This window comes from Cheilinus undulatus, linkage group 7 (genome assembly GCF_018320785.1).
Source record: "Cheilinus undulatus linkage group 7, ASM1832078v1, whole genome shotgun sequence".
Lineage (NCBI taxonomy): Eukaryota > Metazoa > Chordata > Actinopteri > Labriformes > Labridae > Cheilinus > Cheilinus undulatus.
In genome coordinates, this window is record NC_054871.1 from 44,586,371 (window position 1) to 44,601,087 (window position 14,717).

At 40.0% G+C, this 14,717-nt stretch overlaps 1 protein-coding gene across 5 annotated transcripts in view; it reads right to left on the reverse strand.

Moving 5' to 3' along the window:
* Window positions 1-14,717, reverse strand: part of mcf2l2 (MCF.2 cell line derived transforming sequence-like 2) — a 203,842-nt gene that overhangs the window by 17,639 nt on the left and 171,486 nt on the right. For all 5 annotated transcript variants that reach the window (XM_041792057.1, XM_041792053.1, XM_041792054.1 and 2 more), the window contains exons 28-29: window positions 6,743-6,849; window positions 394-509 (exon numbers count right to left, since the gene is read on the reverse strand). In XM_041792057.1, the coding sequence (XP_041647991.1) occupies window positions 394-509; window positions 6,743-6,849 (223 nt within the window). The remainder of the gene's footprint in view (window positions 1-393; window positions 510-6,742; window positions 6,850-14,717) is intronic.

Genomic DNA, 14,717 nt, shown 5'->3' on the forward strand with positions numbered 1-14,717 from the left:
AGTCTTCAGCAAAGAAGCCAAAAATACAATCTTCCAAATTTAGAGTTGATGTGCACAGCAATTATAGTTTATTGAGGGCAAACAGACTGAATGAGATTCTCAACAATAGTGACCTAAATGAAGCATTATGCAATGTCACACTGATTATTTCTTGCCTTACTTGTAAAATGCATGCTCTTCTTGTACTGGGAACACACAGTAAAGTTTTTGTCCTCACACCTTAATCTGAGAACAAGACGTGTTTGAACTGGCAGATGGGGATCCACAAAGCCAGAGACTTCAAATATAGTGCAAAGTCAGGGGGAGCAACAATCAAATCAGAGAAACGATGGGTGGGTGAGAAAAAGTGGGATGACTTCCCACAGTGTTACTGAGGAGCCAGCTGGAACTCACCAGTGTCCGTTCTCTGCCTCCTCTACAAATTGGACCAGGTCCCCCGTCTCCAAAGAGAGGTCCTTCGCTTCTCGAGACTCATAGGTCAGCTGCACCCGGAAACGCCCATTGTCACCCTGTAGGTAAAAACTTAAATTAAAGTCTCTGTAAAGCAATAAAGAGTATATATTTCAGCTTTGTTGTATGACTGAGGGCTGTGATTTTAACCACCACCATATTTCAGTAAAGAAAATCATCTACAGTGCTTTTTTTAACCTTTATGGTGGAGACCCATTGAGATCAAGCTCTTATAAAACAATAAGCTGAAAACAAAGGGCAGAAGTTTATTATTAACAAAATTAAAAACAGGTACTGTTCAGTGTTCTAGTATAAAGACACCTGTGTCTAGAAGGTCCAGTATCAGTATTCTGGGCTACCATTACACCATGAGACCAAAAGAAAACTTCAAGCAACTCAGAGAAAAGGTTATTAAAAAGTAAAGAGGATGAATACAAAAAAAGTCCTAAGCACTGAACATCCTGGGGGCTCAGTTAAATCAATCATCAACAAAATGAGTGAATATGGCACATGTGTAAATCTTCCTAGATTTCCCCAAAAACTCATTGACTGTGCAAGAAGGAGACTAGGGACAGTTTTAGCCTGCAGAAACTAGGACAAGCTTCTTTCTCTTGGCCTAACATGGAGGAAGTGTCCAGCAAGGACTAAAGAAACTACACAGTCCTACCAAGGACCCTGAAGGTACAAATGTTTGACTGATGGTCTGCACCTTTAGGAGCCTTGTAAGTCTGACAGAAATCATACTCAGTTGTATTTCTAAAAGTCAGACCAACATAAAGCAGGGGTTCTCAAACATTTCGGGGCTCGGGACCCCTTAGAGGGCAGAACATTTTCCATGGACCCCCACATAAACCTCACACTGATTAAACAACTGCCTTTTGTACTCCAAGATGCTGTATTTCAGACTCTCCAACCTAAATAAAAGCTCTTGCCCAATTGAGTGTGGTTTCTTACTTTTTGTGATCCTTTGAGCAGCCTTATAAGAATCCCTCTGTGCTTTTCTTGTGTTTTTTTTTAGGCATGACGAGTTATAGATTTAGGTGATAGCTCCTAATCATATCTGAGTTTTTATGAGAGGCATCTGGCTGCAGCCCTCGAGCAAACTTCTACGCTGGGGCGTTCGGCTGGAGACCTCTACGGTGGGGCGAAACCTCTTCGCTGGGGCATGATATACATTGCCAAAGCCATGGACCTCTACGCTGGGGCGTTACGTATATTACCTGCGACGAAATTTCAGCTCTATCCGCTTGCCGACAGGCTGACCCTAAATCCAACCAGTCAGATTTAAACGCCTAAACCGAAGCAGTCAGGTTTTAATAGCATAGACCCGTACGCTGCCCAGCATAGGGGTCAGGATGTGCTGCTGCTTCGCCCCAGCATACGGGGCTATGCTAATGTGTCATAAGCACAGCGGTGTAGTCATGCTAACAACAGGTAGGTCATGCTAACAACAGCTAACACGCTGCACGCCCCAGCATAGGCTTGGGCAATGTACATCACGCCCCAGCGAAGAGGTTTCGCCCCACCGTAGAGGTCTCCAGCCGAACGCCCCTGCGTAGAGGTTTGCTCGAGGGCTGCAGCCAGACCCTCTTGGTTTTTGTTGGCCCAAAGCTGAATTATGTGGGAGTCATTGGTTTAGTATGGTTGTTTTATGGTGCTGTGGTTCCTATATGTATTTATTTGATTTTTAGTGACATGACATTACTTTAAAATTCTATTTTGAATTGTTTAGCGGACCCAAGCTGTGGCACCGGACCCCCAGGGGTCCCCGGACCCCAATTTGAGTGGTTCCACTGACCTAAAGCATATGGCTGCCGATCATTACTAGTGCATGTAAACACCTCAATCAAACCAAAGCTAACCCAAGCATTCAGGGCACGCTTCATGCAGTGTCTACAAAAAGTATTCCCACCCCTTATTTGCTGTCTTTAATCACCTTTTACATGCTTCGTTTAAAATGTTTTCCCTTTGTCAATGTATTTTAATGAACTGTGTGAAGCACTTTGAATTGCCTTGTTGCTGAAATGTGCTATACAAATAAACTTGCTTTGCCTTGGATGTTTTACTCTTTAATTGATTTTAGAAATCCATCATAGTCAATATAATTTGTTTTTTGTTTAAAAAAAATCACAAAACACCTGTTTAATGTCAACGTAAAACATATTTTTCTAAAGTAATATCAACTAAATAAAATTATGTAATGCAAAATAAGTAACTGCATAAATATTCACCCCCTTTAAAAAAAATCATCTGATTCAACAGAGGTCTACCAAATTGGTGCTAGTAGTCTCACACTTTGTGAAATGGGGATCACCTGAGTGCAGTGAAGTTGTCTCAAGTTATTGCAGTATAAAGACACCTGTGTCTGGAAGGTCCAATCACTGGTTAATCAGTATTCATGGCTACCATTACACCATGAAGACAAAAGAACACTCCCAGAAATTCAGAGAAAAGGTTATTGAACTGTATAAGTCAGGGGATGGATACAAAAAAGTCCAAGGGCATTGAACATCCCCTGGGGTTCAAGGAATGGGAGGAATATGACCCGTGTAAATCTGCCTAGATCGGTCTGTATTCACAAACTGAGCAACTGTGCAAAAAGGAGACTAGTGACAGACACCACCAAGACATCTATGACTACTCTGAGATGAGAGAGCGACTCTGCAGACAACAACTGTTGCCCAGGTTCTTCACCAGTCAAAGCTTTATGGGAGAGTGGCAAAGAGAAAGCCACTGTTGAAGAAAAGTCATTAAACCTGGACAAAAGGGGATGAGGGAGTCTCCATGGTCAAGTGGAAGAAGGTTCTTTGGTCTGATGAGACCAAAACAGGACTTTTTTGGCCATCAGACAAGATGCTATATTTGGTTAACACAAAACACTACACATGACCAGAAACACACCATCCCCACTGTGAAACAAGGTGGTGGCTGCATCATGCTGTGGGGATGCTTCTTGGCAGCCAGCCCTGGAAGGCTTGTAAAGGTAGAGGGCAAAATAAAAGCAGCAAAATACAGGAAAATCCTGGAGAACAATTTTATCCAGACTACCAGAGAACTACAGCTTGGAAAGAAATGTATTTTCCAAGAACTACAGCGAAAGCTACACAGAAATGGTTTAAAGAGTTCTGGAGTGGCTGAGTCAAAGCCCAGACTTCAATCCAAAAGAGAATCTGTGGCTGGACTTGAAAAGGGCTGTTCAAACCCAGTCCCTGGGGATTCAAATTGCAGTATGCAGATGTGCAAGCCGATTGAGCCCTTTCCATGCAAACTCAGTGATTTACCAGCAATTTCAGGGTCTTGGCACTTAAAGTTTCATCCTTTCTGACTGTTACTTTTATGCAGATGTTCACAGACAGAAACATATCATTGCCAGAATACAGGAACATCAAATATATATACTCCAACAAACAAAGTAAAAAGAAAAAGAAAAAAATAGTATCCAGCATGCTGAATGTAAATGGGTTTTACCATTTTTTTTAATCAGTTTTGAACAACAGATTTTTTCAGACATGAATTGCATTTTTGTCCAGAAAGTTTTCTTCCTTGTTGTCAGAAAGTTGCATCCACTATGGGTATTTCCACTTTTATTACTGCTTTTAATCAAAAATAATTGAACTTGGCATCTACCGCTTCATGCAAAATTGTAAATTCCTTTAAAGAGTGTGTGTATGTGGACACAACATTCATGCTCAATGTGTGTTGATGTATTCATGTTTTTCTCTCTGCTGCACATCACGCAGATTATAATGGATGTGGAAAGGCTGCCTTACCCAGCAGACCTGTGCAGCTATAATCCTTGCTGTCTTTTGTCTCTCCTCTCGTTTCTTAAATGTCAAGTCGTCAGTGCCCGCTGCTAATGAGACACATGTCCGGGGGAAATAATTAAGCAGTGGAGGGGTCCTCTAACTGGGGGGATCAGAGGGGGATTTACTAGAAACGAGGTGAAAGTGAAGCATGAGTGGAGAGGAAACGATGGATGAGTGGGGAGCTGTCGAGGGACGGTGAGTGATTGTAGAATGAGATGATTTATGGAGAGAGCTGACGTCTCCCAGCAGGATCTGAACACGTGTGGCTGAGCTACATTTTTCATTCAGGACAAGGTTTGACAATTTTTAGCGGTAATGAACTCATGTCTTGTTTTAATTCAGAATGAAATGATTGAACCTTAGGGTTTTGCAGTTGCACTTTTAAATACATCCTAGAAAGAAGGTCAAGAACTCAACCATCTGGGACTAAAGTCGCTCAAATATATAAGCTGCAGCCTGCTTTTTGCAAACTCTCAAGGGAGAAAGGGGTTTAAATCTTCCTCCTGTGTGACAACTTCCATTTCAATCAGTGAAGTCCAGCAGTTTTTGTTTAGCTGTCACTCTTTGAGAACCATCTGTTTTTAGTTTTCACATCCAGAGTGCTTATGCAAGTATTCACCCCCTTGAATGTTTTACCCATTTATTGATTTTTTTTTTTTTAAATCAATCATGGTCAATATAATTTGGCCTTTTTGACAAAAAAGATTGAAAACCTCTTTAATGTCTAATTGAAAACAGATTTATGCATAGTTATGCCAAATAAAAATATTTGACGTAAAATATGTGATTGCATAAATACTCTTCCCCTTCATAGTGATTCAACAGAGGTGCAGACAATTTGTGCTAGTAGTTCCACAATTAGTGAGATAGGGATCACCTGAGTGCAGTGAAAGTGTCTCAAGTGATTGTAGTATAAAGACACCTGTGTCTGCAAGGTCCAGTAACTGGTTAATCAGTATTCCTGGCTACCATTACACCATAAAGACAAAAGAACACCCCAGGCAGTTCAGAGTAAAGGTTATTGAAATGTATAAGTCATGAGATTGGAAACAAAAAAATCTCCACGGCAATGAACATCTCTGGAGTGCAGCTAAACTCATTATCATGAAATATGGCGTATGTGTACATCTGCCTGGATCTGTCCTCACAGACTTAGTGACTGTGCAAAAAGAAGACTCATTAGAGAGGCCACCAAGACACCTATGACTACTCTGAAGGAGTCACAAGCTTCAGCAGCTGACATGGGAGAGACTCTGCATATGAAAACTGTTGTCCAGGTTCTTCAAAGCTTTATAGGTGAGTGGCAAAGAGAAAGCCACTGTTGAATAAAACTCAGATTAAATCTGGACTAAAGTTCACCAAAAGGAATGTGTGGAACTCCATGCTCAAAAGGAAGAAATTTCTTTCAGACAAGACGCTGTGTTTGACGCAGACACCAAACACTGCACATCACCACAAACACACACTGTGAAGCATGGGGGTGGCAGCATCATGCTGTGAGGACGCTTCTTGGTAGTGCTGGAAGGCTTGCAGGTAGGTAGAGGGTAAACTGAATATAGCAAAATATAGGAAAATTCTGGAAGACAATCTTATTCAGACTATAGGAGAACTACACCTTAGAAGAAGATACATTTTCCAGCAAGACGATGACCAAAGCATACAGTGAAAGCTACACAGAAATGGTTGAAAGACAACAAGGTTAATGTTCTGGAGTGGCCAAGTCAAGGCCCAGACCTAAATCCATTAGATAATTTGTGACTGGATTTGAAAAAGGCTGTTAATGCCTAATCCCTGACAGAGCTTGAGCAAAGAAGAATGGAGTAAAATTTCAGTGTACAGATCAAGCCCGATTGAGTTCTATCAACATAGACGAATTTTTCACTTTCAACATTTTCACTTTGACATTAAAGAATTTTTTTTTTGTAATTTGTTTGTCAAAAAAGCCAAATTATATGTACCATGATTTATTTATAAAATCAATAATATGGTAAAACATCCCAGGGGTGAATACTTTTCATATGCATTGTACTTGCTACAGTACAGTAGTTAAGGTCTTAGCCTGCAGAGACTGAGAGAGACAGAATCAGCTGTCTCTCTACAATCACTACACTGTTATGACCTAAAACAGGGGAAAAAGCAGTAAAAATGGCACCAAACCCTGCTGATCTAGCCTGTGTTGTTATGTATTTCAGCACATTTTGAGCAGTGTAGCGGCTACTTGCAATACACAGTGAAAGTGGTGAATATAAATCGTGTAAGGTCTATTACAATGTATGAAAGTGTCTGCAGCACCAATCTGGAGTAATGATGTAGCATGTCTCAGCCCTTTATAGTAGAACATGAGTCACCCAAGAATATAAGTAATTGCCAACCCTTTAGATTTAAAAATAGGTATTATATGTGCGGCTTTTTCACCAGACATTGCCATAATGCTTAAATCTATCTACACTTGGCTAAAATCGGCTGCTATCTTTGGTTATCCCTACATTCTTGTTGTTGTCCTCTTCAGAAGAGTTGGAGGATTCCTCTGCACTGGAGGGGATCGTCTCAAAGTCATCTGTGTCCATGGAAGGGAGACGACGCTGGACCCAGCCTGGGAGAAATAAAATACACAATATTAACTACAAAATGTACTTGTGAAAAGGTTTTGATCAAAAGTTTTGATTCCACCTGGCAGGATGACATTTCCTGAATGGGAAGTGATGCAGTTGTAGAGTTCGGAGGTTAATTGCCACAGTGAAACATTTTCAGGCTTCCAACACACTGAAAGCTTAAAGAACAATGTTGCTAAGTGAGTCTTTTCTCCACCAAGGGAGCAGATCGTCCAGATCAGGAGGAAGTGGTGTTATGTGTGTCTTTGAAATTAGTCTTGCTCCAGCCTGCAACTCAAATTAAGTCCAACCGCCAATTCTAATGCATCACGAAGGATGTTTATGACCAAACGCCATGTACAGTGCATGTAAGAAGTATTTCGATGATTTACCCATTTATTCATTTGAAAAACCAGTCTTGGTCAATATAATTTGACTTTTCTGACTAAAAAACCCTTGTTAATGTCAAAGTGAAAAGAGGTTTCAAGAAAGTAATCGATCTAATTCAACAGAGGTCCAGCCAGTTGGTACTGTAGTCTCACAGCTAGTGAAATGGGGATCACCGGAGTGGAGTGAATGTATCTTAAGTGACTGTAGTATAAAAACATCTGTGTCTGGAAGGGCTCAGTCACTGGTTAAGTGGAATTCATGGCTACCATTACACCATGAAGACAAAGGGACACTCCAAGCAAAACAGAGAAAATGTTATTGACAAGTATAAGTTAGGGGGTGAATACAAAAAAACTCCAAAGTGTTGAGCTTCCCCAGAGTTAATTTCCATCATCAAGAAATAGGAGGAATACAGCAAATCTCTAGATCTGCATAGATCAGGTCATCCTCACAATCTGAGTGACCTTGCAAGAAGCAGACCAGTGAAAGAGATCCCAAACACCTATAACAACTCTGAAGGAGTTACAGGATTCAGCAGCACACACACAATCCTCACTGTGAAGCACAGTGGTGGCAGCATTATACAGTGGGGATGCTTCTAACCAGCTGGCCCCTGAATGCTTGCAAAGGTGTCTCTACTAAATACTGATTTGAAGGGGGGTGATTGTTTATGCAGCCCCTCTTTTTGCTTTATATATTTTGGCATTACTTTGTATAAATTTGTTTTCACTTTGATATTTAAGAGTTTTTTGTAATTCTTTTTTGTCAAAAAAGCCAAATGATATTGACCACAATTGATTTATAAAATCAATAGAAGAATCCAACATCCAAGGGGGAGAATACTTTCAATAGGCGCTGTTTACGATTGCATTAAATTCCTTTCCTTTAACCAAACTCAGGGTAAAAGACATATGCTATAAAAAGATCAATTTAACACCAGGCAGTTGGGGAAAAAAACATTTCAGCAGAAAATAAGAGCCTGTCTGAAAGCAAAAAAATAAATCAAAAGGAAATCAACTTTCTGTCAGCGCTTCAACACATAAACTGAAAAAAAAAAAAAAAAAAAAAAAAAAAAATCCACAGAGAACAAAAATGACTGTTGAAACAGTTGCTGTGCTCCTCTGCAGTTACCTGGTTGGGAGGTGGATCTAGGAACGGTTGAGCCGACGCCAGCAGCAGTGCTGCTAGTTATGCTCTGACGTTTCTTGACTGCAGCCATAGCACCACGCAAAGTATCTGGAGGGAGGTCAGATGCTTTATACGATCCCTCCCATCACGTCTGACACCCAACATTGTGAAACACAACCACACCACTGTCCATCTAGCCAAAGACTAGACTCTACTCATGCAGTATCAAACAAGTAGGACCCAGAAACCCTTCACCACAGCACAACTAATCACACTCTTTTCAACTGATGATCATGCATTACAAACGGAAAACCACAACACAGTGTCAACAAAGGTAAACGCAGCAAGCAAGAGATGGGAGAAGTGCAGAAATGGACAAACAAGCACACAAACAGAAATCCACAAATCATCCACAAATGTAAAAAATGATCAGAATTTTCTTTTCCAATAAACCAAACAAGCAGGTGGAAGACTCAGCATGCTCCAAGCCTGCACACAACATGCATAACATGGACTGTTGCACGTTCAATGATACCTTCATAACCAAACGGAGTGGGATCACTCTTTATCTCATGTCTCTTGCTCTTTATGCTAGCAGAGAGTGGACCTGGCCAGGGGAAATCACATATAACCACAGGTTTAGTTAAAAACATGGCTTTATAAAAGAAGTTCTACCTAAAACCTCTTTTGGATGACATTTCAAAGCAACAAGTAAATGAATACTGGTGAAATTTCTGGCTGGCAAAATAAACACATTGTCAATCATGGAAGTCAGCTTGTTCAAAAGAGCTAAAACTTTCTGTTGTTTGGTCCATAGCAGAAATCGTGGCAATCCTGGCGTACACCAAGGAGTTAAAAATGATCTCTTACCAGCTGGATGTGTGATTTAAACCTCTTTTTGTTATTTAGTATCAATTCATCAAGCATATTGCATTAGTTCAGGCAGGTCACAGAGTCGAGCGCTGCCATACATTTGAGATCAGCTGATCTCACCCAAGCCCTCATCAGCTGACGGCCAGCTGATACGTCTACGCATGCTATTGGCTAACTGCACTCATGCTAACCATATTTAAACTGCTCTAGCATGGCCATGTTTTTTCTGCTCCCTCTGCAAGCTCCTTTTTGCAACCCTCCTCCACCCCAGCTCCTCTTCTATGCTATATCTGACTTATCAATGCCGTTCAGTTATAAATGATGCTTGCTCCGCTCTGGGTTTATTGCTGCTTCTCTCTCTGCCTCAGGCTTTCCTTGTTGGCTCAGGAAAAGCAGGGATGTTCTGGCTTGATGCTTTCCACATAAGCTTGTCGAAGGGCAAGGGAATCCCAGAACAGACATACCACCAAATTATAAACAACAGCTATATGAGCAAATTAATAATGGCTAATAAAAAAATGTATAACTGCACATCATGTGTTTCCTGACTGAACTGTGTCTTAATCAATGACTGTCATGTTGGAAGACTGAGGCTCATCACTAAGACTCCTGATTCTCCTCAAGTTCACTATTTACCAGACAGAATTCATGCTGCCTGCTTTATACTCAAAAAGGCAAAACGACAAAGGGTTGCTAGTTTACCACACACTGCAAATACAGCATTTCCCTGATATACTGCAGGCAGGTGGCATCAGTGAAAGCTGCATTCTTTGGGAGGATTACATTGTTAAGGATTGCAAAATGTGGCAAGAATACCAGAAGTTTGTCCATGACTATCTTGATGTTGACAGATATAATTTCAACAAACAACAGAAATTAAATTCAGTCAAAAAACTTGGAAAGGAGTTAGCATTTTGGCACTTCCATTGTCCTAAATCTATAGAACTGTTGAATGAGCTTTTAGGAAGATGCCCAAAAGACAAGGTAACATGGTCAATTCATCTGGAAGTGCTCCACTTGTGGCTTTTGAAACTTTTAAAAATCATACAAAAGGTAGTTGCTAACGTGGCTGACAACAAAATTGGTCAGAAATCACTCAAAATTGCAAACCAATCTGCTAGTCTGCAATTTACCCGCTATGTGCTTTGTGCTCGAACTACTGCGGGTTGAACTTTGCCATTTTTTGGTCACACTAAGAAGAAAATCTTTTATGGAAGAGAGAATGAAATAAAAGTTACAAATTGAGTGGTGCTGATGGCTCAATTAGTCTACCATGGTTCCTTTTTGCCAAACATTCGCTTTTACCTTTTGTCCGGTGTGTTTATGCTTCAAAAATTGTCATAGTGCAGTTCATTTGTGAAGATTGCCTTGACAAGGGGCATCTAAAAAAGTAGGATACCATGTAAAAGTTGATGTTTTTCTGCAGTTTGATTCAAGAAGTTAAACTTCCATATATTCTTGATCAATCTCAAACAAAGTGAAATATTTCAAGACGTTTTTGTTTTAATGTTGATGATTATGGCTTACAGTTCACACTTATCTATTGCCCACGATCTCAAAATATTAGAATACCACAGAACATCAGTCCAAAAGAAGGATTCATAACACAGCAACATTAACTTCTGGAAAATTAGGTTGATTTTTGCCATCAGTAGTTGGTTGGAGCTTCTTTTTGCACAAATTACTGCATCTATGCGACATGGCATGGAGCCAATCAGTCTGTGGCACTGCTGGGGTGTTATACTGTAAATCCCAGGTTGCTCTGATAGCAGCCTTGAGCTCGCCTGTATTTTTGGGTCTGGTGTCTCTCATCTTCCTCTTGACATTTCTCCAAAGATTCTCTGTGGGGTTCAGGCCAGACCAGCTGGCTGGCCAATCAAACACTGCAATGCCATGGTCAGCAAACCAGTTTCTGGTAGTTCTGGCTTCACTGTGGACAGGTGACAAGTCTTTATGGAAAAAGAAATCAGTATTTCCATAAATTTCTCAGCAGGTGGAAGCATGAAGGTCTCTAATACCACTAGATAGACGGCTGACAGTGTTGACTTTGGACCTGATAAAGCAGAAGATGACATGGCACCTCAAACCAACCCTGGCTGTGGAAACTGAAAACACTGGACTTCAAGCACCTTGAAGACTCTGGGACCTTCATTTCCAAATGAAATGCAAAATTTACTTTCATCTGAAAACATGACTTAATACCTCTGAACAACAGTCCAGTTCTTTTTCTACATAGCTCAGGTGAGAAGTTAAAAGTTGTCTGGACCTGTCTGCATGGTGGCTCTTGATCCACTAACTCCAGCCTCAGTGAAGCTCCTTAACTTCTTGAATCTGCTTTGTTTGACAGTCCTCTGAAGGCTGAGCTCATCCATGTCACTTGTGCTCCTTTCTTACCAGACTTCCCTTCCAGTCAACTTTCTATGAACAAGCTTTGAGACAGCCTAGGTAATGACCTTCTGTGGCTTACCCTCTTTGTGGAGGGTGTCAGTGACAAGTCAGCAGTCTTCCTCATGATTGCAGTTGTGTGTCGTGAATTGGAGTCAGAGAATGAAGGCTGAGGAAAACTTTGCAAACTGGACTTTTCTACAATATTTTAACATTTTGATTTTGTGAGCTGTAATCATAAATATTAAAAACAAGACAAAAAGTCTTGAAAAAAGCCATTTTGTATGAGATAAATCTGGAATTAATGGAAATGTGACTTCCTGAAGTAAATCACAGGAAAAACTGACTGTTAGAGGTATGTCTAATTTATCTATTTTTAAACTGTGATTCTCCTACTGACAGAATATTTCTGGAAATTAAGGTTAAGGTTAAGAATGACTGTCATGTGTGAAATAATAGGACTGGTTTTATAAAAAAGGAAGTATTTTGAACATAGTACTTTGTGAATAAAACAAAAAAAGTTTGATTCATAAAGTAGTTTCCAGCAGCTCAGCCAACTGTGTTAAAACATTAAGTGGCAAACACAAAACACAGATACAGAAGTGCTGCTGAATACATTTCTTTTTAAAGATTTCTTTCTGATATTGGTGGACTAGCTGAGTAGCAATTAAATGAGAAGCCTAAAAGCTAAAACTACTTTCCTAACTCTATGGAGGACTTTTCAGCCTCTGTGACCTGCTGCTCGCTCATCGCCTGGACGTCACTGAAACACTCTTGCTTGCATTGAGGGCCAAAGAAACAGAATAAAAGCAAAGAACATACTGAGAGGTAATACAACTTCAATTCTCTCTTTCGTGTGTTTAATTTCCACTGCCCCTGCCTTGTTTTAAAAATGTGCTTCTCATCTGCATTCCTGCAGTGAATTGCACTTCTAGAGCCACTTTGAATGTCACCCCTTTTTCCAAATGTCACCTTATCAGAATTCTTATTTCCATATTGCCACTTTATAAAAAGAACATGTATTTCTACTCATTAGCAGCCTCTTTTTTTTCTTTAGCACTGTTTTCATTCTCCGGAAAGGTTTGACTTTCTCTGTGCATCTCATACATTTCAAGAGAGCAGGATATGGGGAGAAGGTAATAAGAAAATATCTTTTCTTTATGTTGCTTCCTCTTTTTAAACACACAACAGGAAGTTCTTAATGCAGAATTAATTGGAGTGTCTTTGGCTATGATTGACCTGAGAATATACAGAGTATGCTGTAGGTTTTATATCTTTAAACTTTTAATGAAAGGCTTGGCTTTAGCCATCTTAAAATTATGTTTGAATAAAACTTAAATGCTAGATGTGAGGTTTATAGCATTCATCTCTTTTAAAGCTTTACTTGCATGGAAATTCAATGTAAACAGGTGGTGGTCTTCAAAGTGCTACTGAGGACAAAATAAGCTCAATGATTCACTAGAACAGTCGGCTGGGAAGATTCCATTAAACAAAGGCAACATCATCTTTCAACATCAACTACTGACTATACAGTGCTTTGAAAAGTATTCACCCCCTTGGATGTTTCACCCTTTAATTGATTTAATAAATTAGTTATGGTCAATATAATTTGTCCTTTTTTAAACAAAAACAAAAGGACAAATAAACCTCTTCAATGTCAAAGTGGAAACATTTCTACAAAGTAAGGTCAGATTAAAATATTTAAGGTATAATAAGTGACTGCATGAATATTTACCCCCTTCAAGTCAGTGTTTAGTAGAAGCCCTTTGGCTTGAATCACAGCACTGAGTCTGTGTGGATAGGTCTCAATCAGACTCGCACATCTGGACACTGACATTTTACTCCATTTTTCTTTGCAAAACTGCTCAAGCTCTGTCAGGTTACATGGGGCTCTGGAGTGAATAGCCCTTTTTCAAAACCAGCCACAAATTCTCTATCGGATTGAGGTCTGGGCTTTGACTCAGCCACTCCAGAACATTCACCTTGTTGTCTTTAAATCATTTCTGTGTAGCTTTCATTGTATGCTTCAGCTCATTGTCTTGCTAGGAAACAGATCTTCACCTAAGCTGTAGTCCTCTTGCCAAGAAGAATCCCCACAGCATGATGCTGCCACCACTGTGCTTCACAGTGAGGGTGATGTGTTTGTGGTGATGTGCAGTGTTTTTTGTCTGATGGCCAAAAGTATCATTTTAGTCTCATCATGGCTTTTAGTGAACTCTACTGGAGATGAAATATGAGTTTTCTTCAACAGTGGCTTTCTCTTTGCCACTCTCCCATAAAGCTTTGACTGGTGAAGAACCCCAGCAACAGTTGTATGCAGAGTCTCTCTCATCTCAGCTGCTGAAGCTTGAAACTCCTTCAGAGTAGTCATAGCTGTCTTGTTGGCCTCTCCTACTAGTCTTCTTCTTGGAGACTTAGTTTGTGAGGCTGACCTAGTCTAGGTAGATTTGCACATAGGCCAAATTCCCCCCATTTCTTGATGATGGATGTGATTATTGCTCAGAATGTTCTTTTGTCTTCATGGTGTAATGGTAGCCATGAGTACTAATTAAGTTGTGACAGGACCTTCCAGACACCAGTTGGCTGGACCTCTGTTAAAACAGGTCAGTCACTTTGAAGGGGGTGAATATTTATGCAGTCACTTATTTTACATTACATATTGTATTTAATTGACATTACTTAGTAGAAATCTTTCCTCACTCTGACATTAAAGAGTTTTTTTTTTTTTTTGTCAAAAAAGCAAAATGCTATTGACCATGATTGACTTTTAAAATCAAGAAAAGAGTAAAAAAAATTCAAGGAGGTGAATACTTCTTATGGGCACTTAAACTACTAGACCATCAGCACCCTACTGTTCTTCCTTTTATTTAAATGATATATTTTTAGATGTGCAACTTAACAGGAAAAAAACACATGAATGCTTGACTTGTTTTTTTGTTATTTCACTGGTTGATCCGTACATGTCCTTGCAACATATTTGCCCATTTATTACACTGCAATGTAAGAATTACGAGTGTGGGCAGAATAGAGACAAATCCACTCTAAAAGCAGGACAATATGGTCACAGCAAGACATGAGGCAGAAAAGACAGAGC